The following is a 9492-nucleotide window of genomic DNA, read 5'->3' on the forward strand; positions in this document are numbered from 1 at the left end:
AGAGAGTTTGAGCCTAAGATATTTTTTTATTTTTTTATTTTTTTGGCGGTGTATAATTTTTTTTATATAGTAAGTTTGATATTTAATTTTTAAAGCTTAATGGATCAAGTGGTTATTCATCAAAATTTATGGGATAATTATATCTATATATATATATATATTTTTTTTTTATTAGAGACCCAAAACTTTAGATTAAAGCAATGCCTTAATCTCGTTCAGAGCCCAGCCGTGAGATCGCGCGGGTCCAGACTCCATCGCACGGTTTGCATCCAATTTCCCTTTTCATGCACGTATCTCCCTTCTCCATCTTTAGGTTTCATCTGTTTCCCTCTTATAGTTCTTATATATATTAAGCATTTCTCAACCCTAGAATAAGTGCCGCAGCCCCTCTTCATCACCCTCAGCCATCCAAACTCCTAGCATCCATCCTCCACTGTGAACCGCGGCTACCACCCCAACCAAGAGACAAACGACCGAAACCACCTTGTTCTTACAGCTCAAATCAGAGCATTTGCTTCCTCCACGTCGTTCTTCCCCGAACCCAGTCCACGCGGAACCTCAGCCGCCACCCAATGCCTGCATAGCATCTGTTGCAAGCCACGGAAACCCTCTGCCTTAGACAACCGAAACAGAGCCACGCCTACAGCCACCCCAACTCCTCGGTGCCACCTGCCACAGCTCTTCCACGCCCAGCTTTGCGCCATAACACCTCTGCTTAGCCGCTTCTCCGCCGCACAAAACCGAGAACCACCCCACCTCACAGAGAAGTCTCTGTTTCCTGCACCAAAAACAGGGCATTTACTGAACTACCGTAAACCACTGCATAACCAGCACCTGATTGCACCGAAAAACACCATAAAATCAACGGAAACCGCCAGTCGTGACATCCCCGTCACCCTGCGTAGATCGGTGAGCCCAGACCCTCCGCCATATGCGTTTCCTCTCGGTTGCGCTCTCTCTCTCGTCTCGCACTCTCCGAACTCTCTCTACCTCTCTCGTGCGCTTTCGCCGCCCAGCGTAGGTGGCCTCGCCACTGCATGCTCTCCTCGGCGCCCAGCAGCACCACCATAGTTCCTGCATCCGCCCAGCTCGCCGCCATCGCGGCTCCATCTCTCGGTAAGTGCTGCTGCCGCCAATCACTGGGTGATTTCCGTGTTTTGTGTGTGCAGCAGTTTTTGTTTTCCTTTATAAGTGATTTACGTACATATATATATATATATATATTATATTTCATAGATATATATAGTGGTAACTTGATAGTTGAAGTTATTTCCAAATTTATCCCTTTACATTCAGAAGTGTGTTTCCGGATGAAGGGTATTTATTTATTTATGTATTTTTGTTGTGATGTTGAAATGAGTTTTGGTTTTAAGTCTCATAAAACATTATTTTGTGTAGAAAATATTTTAACAATATTGTTAACAAAAAGAGGTAAACCTATTTTTTAAGAGAGGAGTTTTGCATGGCGTATTTGTTAAGACTTTTAAAGTAATCTAAGTATTCTATTAATTTATAATATATTGTTGGTACTATAGATATTTTTGAATATTACTCTTTATTGAGTTCCGCAAATGCCTAAATACTTGCTCGATTAAATCTCTTATTGGTACGAATTTGATTAAGTGGATATTGGTGGCTTTAGAAAATGGTGGTATTATAGAAATTATTAGAATTCTAGGTTTTGAGGATTTAAATAGGTTCTTAGGTTCAACTATCGAAATACGGATTGATTGAAAATTTACAGAATTTACGTAATTTTATAGGTGACGATTAATATTTGTTCGGCTTCGTTGAGGAATCTTGAAAGACTAAAGAGTTCCAGGTAAGCGGGGTTCTTATGCTAGATTTGCATAAAAATAAAATGGTTTGAGGTTGATTTTTGAAAATGAACATGTTTATTATAAAAATATACTTGAACTACCTCAGTTATTTGTTCTGCATTACTCATGAGATTCTGTTTAAGAATAAAGCATTTTCTGGCATGACTGGTGTAGACATGAGCTATTTTACATTTTACTTCTGAATTGTGAAAAAGAAAGCGAATATGAAAGTTTGTGCATAAAATAATGTTTTGTGATTTCTGAAAACTCTGCTCTGTTCTGAAGATGGTCTGTACTCTGATATGATATGCTTTCTGAAAACTCTGTTCTGTTCTGAAGGTGTTCCGTATTCTAATATGATGTGATTTCTGAAAACTTTTGGCATGACATTCTGAATTGGGATGTGGTTTGTGGATGGTGACCTATTTGACCTACCACGGGTGCTAATAGTGGTTTCTGTTTGGGTTGGTACCAACTGTTCTGTTTCTGGTGCACCTACTTTGGAAACAAAGTGGTTTTCTGGTGGTCTTTCCTGTGTGCACACTCGGGGCTCCGAGAATAAATAAGGGGAAGATTCACATTCTGTTTCTGCTCGGTTAGCTACCGGGGTTTGCACAACCCTACCACGGGGGTTAAACATGGCCTCTGTTGCGATATGATACTCTGGTATGATGGTGGTCAGTTATGCTATGCCAAAAGAATTTGAATAAGAATATTTTTGAACTTTCGCTCTGATATTTTTATAACATGTTCTGACTCTGCATTCTGCAAATATAAAGTGCTTTGTTCTGCATTATGAAATCTGTAAATGCTCATGTTTGCATACTAGTATATGTTCTCTGCTTACTGAGTTGTTGATAACTCACCCCTATCTCCACAATATGTTTCAGATAATTTTTGATGCAACAGCTGGAAATCAGGAATAGGAAATATTTGCAAATTTTGTGGATCATAGAAGACTATGTGCCCTAGGGTGCAATGACTTTTGGAGAGTCTTTTGGTAGCGTTGATATTTTATGTGATTTCGGTATGTTGAGTATTGGATATTTTTAGTCCTTGTGGAAAAGTTTATCTATATCAATGAGACACCACTGATGTGCCCTTATGTAGGAACATGGATATTTGTATTGAACAAATAGGTTAATATGTTATGGAGATTCTGGTTTATTTTAAAAAGTTTTAATTGGAAATGATTTTTTTTTAAGTGATATGAATTAACTCTCCGGACCTTCGGGGCCGGGGCGTTACAAGAAGTACTACATGATCAGTAGTTTGGGTTAATTAAAAGACCAAAAAGCTGATAAAAGCTAGCTAGCCTTCACAACGCTGATCATATATATCGCATTCACCTCTTTATAAGTCTTGAATAAATAAGTACATAATATATTATATATATACCCCTTTAATTAACCTTCCAAATATATAAAGAAAAAATGATTACTTATAATTAGGACTAGTTATTCTAATCGCAAATGGTTAATTTCGTTCCAGCTGGCTACAAATAAATAATTAAACGTTTTTCTCCGTCATATAATTATAATTCCATATATACTAATTCCTATATTATATATTAATTGTAATAGATAGATTACGTAGCGCGAGTGAATAGATCGATGATCAATTATTGGCGCCCATATATGCATATATTCTACTTCGAGGTTTGGAACGGGCCGGCCCCCTTCTCGAGGTTTTACAATCTGATGTAATATATTAAATTACGTTAATTTATAAATTTATTTTTATGTAATTTTTTATAGTTAAAATATTTTTTTAAATTAATTACTACTTATTTTTTTTATATATGCTAGCTGATTCAATTAATTTACACTTGCCCAACCAATTAAGTTACTCCACCCAAGCTAGAGTTTAGAGTACTTGGGTTAATTAATATGCGAAGCAGTAGCTTGGAAACATTATTCCTTTCACATGCTTTGCCGGCCAGTTCATTTCATTTCATTGCACATATGTTAATTTCATTTCCTTTCACATGCTTTGCCAGTTCATTTCATTTCAGTACTGTATACAATTTTAATGTGCAAGTCAAGGGCGGACTTACAATTAAAACACACTAAAGCGTCTCTTAAAGGTTGGGAAAGGTGAAGAAAAAGTTGATAGATGTGCTAATTAATAATAATCTTATATATCTTTCTTGATCATGCGTCAAAAGTCATTTGCATGATCAAAATAATATTATATTTTGATTTAACCATGTGGATGTGGTACATTGGACCGATTTGTATGAATTTTCCATGCAGCAGTACCGGACGACATTCATCCTCATGGCGCCGATTGCCGACAAATGAATTGGTAAGCCAAATGTGAACGTAAATGGGCAGGAATTTGTTCTGTTAAAAAGTAAAAGTAAAAGTAAAGCCAGGCACTAGCACCCACGACGAACTTTAATTCACATCGATCCGTTGTTGTGGCCACATTTTACCTAAAGTTTAGACCGCGTGTTTCTCGTGCCAATGAAGAGATAATACAGAAAATAAAACTTAATTAACCATTTGATTAGGATTCATTTTTAAAAAATATTTTTTTAAGGAAAAATGTTATCATTCATTTATCAAGAAACTTACATTTATGATTGGATAAATTTTGGAATGTCCTCGTATCAAATATGACATCATAAACAAAAATAATACATTTGAAACTTTACTAGTACACTATTTTCTTTTGTGATTGGTCTGGTCTTCATGACTACTACTGCTGATACTTTCTACAAACAAATGTCAAAGGGACAACACTCTGTCTGAACAGAGATTCAATCTCACCTTTTATATAAGGAGATCATGACTTAATTTCTACAGACAAAAGTCTGAGAGATGATTTTTTTTTTAATTAACAATAAAGAAAGTAAAAAGAAAATCAGTAAGATAGATGCGAAAACGAAGAATTACAATTTGGATCAATTTCGGTAAATTTCGAAATTTGTGACGGCACGTGAAGGAGACACGCTTGTCTCTTTTCAGCCACATATATATAGATCAGTAGGCATAAATATTTATTGCTATACTTGATGATGCAATAATATTTCTGAATATTATAAAGTTCATGACTTTATATATCTTTATTTTTCTACTTAAATTAATCTAAAATTTGTTGAATAACGTTAAAAACATTGATTCGATTGATTTTATATGGCCCATACAGAAAATCACGGCCTCTAACTGAGGTATCTAATTCTTTTAGGTCAATATATAATAACAAAAAATTAAGAGGAAAAGGCTAGAAAACTGTCACAAAATTGATGATCAGCTGGGACGGCAAACATCCCCCAACCCCCACCTAGAAGATATTATTCCACTAGATCTGATACTGGATAATTAAGCTTCTTCAGTACTGCTACGTACTAGGGGGAAGTAATCTCGCCAACAAGAAGATCATGCTTAGGGACACTGCAGAGCGACAAAGTAGATCGAGCTTCAATGTGGCAAAAAGCCTGCCGCATAAAATATCATCTACATCGGACAATGATGAAGCAAATACTGGTAATAATAAGAAGATTATTCGTAGGGACACTGAACGACAAAGAAGGCAGAAAATGGCCATTCTTAATGCATCACTTCGATCGCTGCTGCCTGTTGAAATGATTATGGTCAGGAAGCACTTGTCTCTCTCTCCATTTTCTTCCTTTGAACGTTACATATTTAATTTCATGGCCTGGCCTTTATTGATCTTGACTTACGCAATTACAATTTTATGGTTTTGTTGTTGGGGGTTTTAATTTAGGGAAAGCGTTCGTTATCGGATCACATGAGCGAGGCCGTGAATTATATAAAATACCTAAAGAATAAGCTCGAAGAGCTGAGTGTCAGGAGTAATAAGCTTAAGGAATTATCTAATTTTAGTGTTCTCGGTCTTGGAAATCAAAGATCGGATAATAATCTTCAGAACCGTGTTATGGTCCACCCTTGTTGGGATGGAGTGGAGATTGTAATAACTAGCAATGTCAATGAGGACAGTTTGCTTCTGTCAGAGGTGCTCGAAATCTTGCTCGAAGAAGCGCTAAGTGTAGTCACCTGCAGTTCTACTAAAGCAAATGAAAGGTTAATTTACACTATTCAGGCGAAGGTATGTTGGGTTGATAATTCACTTATTTCTAGGTTTAGGGTTTACCTGATGAAGATTATGAAATATCCAACAGAACTTTTTTTCTGCAATTGTCTTTTGAATCACAGGTCAATGATTTTGGTTGCGGCCTTGATCTACATGAGTTGCAGCGGAAATTGAATGCACTCGTCATGTCATCCACGCGCTGAGAAGCATTCACTCGATCTGAACCCTAAACGTGGTTAATTTTGTTTATATATATGTGTCACTGGAAGATCTGATTTTTCGGAGGAGATTTTGGGACTTGGTTATAAGTCCCGTTGTTTGTTGGTTATCAATGATTTCGTCTCTCCCCCACGCATCCTAGCTAGGTTTTGATGCATGTGTTGCATTATCTGTGGTATATTTGTGTCTTTGTATAGTTTTTTCTTCTCAATAGAGAAATTTCTATGGAATGCGAAAAGTTTAGATCTCTTTGACTACTCTTTCAAAAACTCTTTCTAAAAGAAAAACTTCAGTTCATGCGAACCATTAGATAGTTAGCAATTCTTAGCATCATTAACTAACATTTCGACAGCTCGGCATAGAGCGTGAGCGCTGTTTTGTCTTGGTCATATATAGAAGATAGACTATATTGGAAACTCAAATCATACATTGATCATGATGTGGGTATTCAACTGATGGTAATTAAGTTGATATTGCTTGGAGTGGTCTTAATTTGGAACAAAGACCAGCTCCAAGTATGGAGTAGTACAAAAATGCTTTTATTGGTTCAATATTGTACAAGTGAATATTGCATGAGTACTTATACATACTTACCTTTCTAAAACAAAAAGGTTAATTAATATTAATGCTGCATTTAGATTCTATTCATGAGATAATAATTTCAACGATTGAATGTTGAAAACTCTAATATATAGGATTTCATTTATTTTGCATTTAATTTGCAAGACAAGTTATTTCCATAAATATTAGACCAAGTCCCATGCACTAGGCATATACAGATCAGATCCTCATCAAATCCAATGGTTGATAATTATATATCTTACTAGTTTTATGATTATATATAGTATTTGGCCAAACTCTAATTTATAGACGTTCTTGCTTTATGTTAATAATCTATATAATATATATGATCATGCATGTTTTCCGGTTCTTACGTCCAGTTTGATGTCGTGTATATATTCCTTTTTCCTAGTTTTTCAATATTCGAGGGAATATATATGAACTTGCTGATCTTAATTATTGAACTTTTGTATTCTTGTACTGATCATGATTTTGGCCTTAAAACTGGAAAGGTATTAATGGATTAATTATGATCGATGTCGTGATATAAAACTACAGTCGCTGACTATTATGATCTGTAGTAGTATATATATATATTATATATGATTTATCATTCTATTCGTGAACTAGGAGCGTGCAGAGGCTGGGATCTGTCTAATTTTATCCTTTTTGTTGATCAGGGTTGGAGTTTTTTTTGGGTTATGATCTTACGATTTAATTATGAATCTATGATGGAATGTGTTATATCATTTTTAATTTTAGAATTATTATAGCTGACAGATCAATGGATGTCGTTAATTTGTTTCCTTGCTTGCCTAGGAATTTTCTATAGAATTCTTAAAGGGGATAAATCTTTTAAATTTGTTAGTTATTCAATTTATTAAGAAAGCGCCATTAATTTCAAGTAAAGAATATTAGATGTCTATATGATTGATGATCCCATGCATGCAGTTCGACATCAAATCTCTTTAACTATTATATATATATATATATATATATATATATACAGTCATTAGATCTACGTACTAATTTATTGTCTAGCTACTTCCCAAATTATGAACTGTCTGCTAGCTAGCTTCTGGTATTGGTCAGATTACACCTTTTAATGATATAGCCAGAACCTCATAGTACTAATCCTATCTGATCTACATAATTACTACAAATATTGCTTTTAGGATGATCTGTTAATGGTAAATTGCTTTAACGGCTTTTTCCTTGTCGACAAGTAGTGAAGTAACATTCATTATTCTTGGCAATAGTACTTAATTACTTGAGTATATCTTTCATCTTTGTGCTTTGCAAGCAGCAGCTTTCGATCTTATTAACTGATCCATGGATGTTTGCACAGATCACGCATGCATGTTCTATCTCTTTCTTCGTTTCGAAAGCAACCTGAGAATTTAAATTACCACGCTGCATATATATTGATCAATTACACTAGTACTCTTTTATGGCGTGCATGCAGGATGCAGTCTGGGCAGTACTGGCTGTAGCAAATAAAGAAATTTAAGTCGAGTAACCCCGTATTAAAGTGCGTCAATCAGTTTTTACTCTGCACTTTCGTTTTCTGTTTCTTTTCCTGTCTGTCTCAATTAGATAAAGTATCCACGTTTTGAAACCATGCATTATATATGATATATGCAAATTCCCGGTCAAGGATGGTCAATTTGATATTCTAGTTATCGTGATAATTTAGATGGGATCAGGCTATCAGCGAAACAAAGGTTATAAGGTATGTGTGTTTTGGCAAAAGGTTTCTAATGATGATGCCCAGAAATCCCACTTAATTAGTTCCTACCCACAAGAACAAGTATCTTGGCTTGCTTCGGGCATGCTTCAACATGAGTAGTAGTACTCTGAGTGTGAGAGAGAACACTCTTAATTTGAGCGTATATTAATTAATATGTAGAGAAATACTCCTAATTTATATCACTCACTTGAAAGTCCGGCTCAATAGGTTCTGCGGACTAAGGCTAAAATTTTGATTGAGGCTTTATTTATTTTAAATAGCAAAATTAAATAAATTTATTTTTATTTTTACATTACATTTTTATTAAAAATAACTCCTATCATCTTGCAAAGTAAAATCACTAATTAAGATTTTATACCACATTTTTAACTAATAACCAACTTAATCTTTATTAAAAAAAATTTATTAGAGAGGATTTTATCAAATCTAGTTTTACAAGACGCGCTTTAGACTCTTAGCCTCTTAGGGCCCGTTAGGAAACATAATTGGGCTCGGGTATTCTCAGCTAATCTCAAATTCAAGTTTTTCTCTCTCATTTCTCAAAATTCAATAAAACATCTTAACTCAAATAATTTCACTACTATTCATAATAGATATTTTGAGATATAATAATTATTGTCAATTAAGTTCTATAAACAACCCATACATTTAGGAAAAAGTGGGCCCTTGTCTCTTCAAATGATTATACAACAAAATTTTATTAACACTGGAAAATTAGATTTTACTATTTATAATTTTCATAATATATATGAAATTACTAATGACAAAAAGATAAGTGTAATCTTAGAAGGAGAGTACCTAAAATAATTATTATGTGAGATATTTTTAAAATTAATAATGACATAATATCTATTTAATACATTCGATGTTTTCTCATTGAGTTAATTAATTTTTTTAATTGGGTATTTTTTATCTTTTTAAAAAATTATATATATATATATATATATATTTTTGGCCTTCTTCCACTAGCTAGGGGCCTTAGGCAATTGTGTAGGTTGCCTAACGGAAGAACGGGCTCTACCCACTTGATGTGCCACTACACGTGTACATTGTTAAAAAAAATTGAAAACACAAACATAAGAA

General features: G+C 34.5%; 1 protein-coding gene across 1 annotated transcript; it reads left to right on the forward strand.

Moving 5' to 3' along the window:
- Nucleotides 1–5083: 5083 nt before the first annotated feature.
- On the forward strand, nt 5084–6347 carry LOC108998548 (transcription factor bHLH36-like). Its single transcript, XM_018975116.2, has 3 exons — nt 5084–5418; nt 5553–5894; nt 6002–6347. Exons 1-3 carry the CDS (start codon nt 5206–5208, stop codon nt 6080–6082), a joined length of 636 nt encoding a protein of 211 aa, XP_018830661.1. The 5' UTR covers nt 5084–5205; the 3' UTR covers nt 6083–6347.
- The last annotated feature ends 3145 nt before the right edge of the window (nt 6348–9492 follow it).

Source organism: Juglans regia, chromosome 1 (genome assembly GCF_001411555.2).
Source record: "Juglans regia cultivar Chandler chromosome 1, Walnut 2.0, whole genome shotgun sequence".
NCBI lineage: Eukaryota > Viridiplantae > Streptophyta > Magnoliopsida > Fagales > Juglandaceae > Juglans > Juglans regia.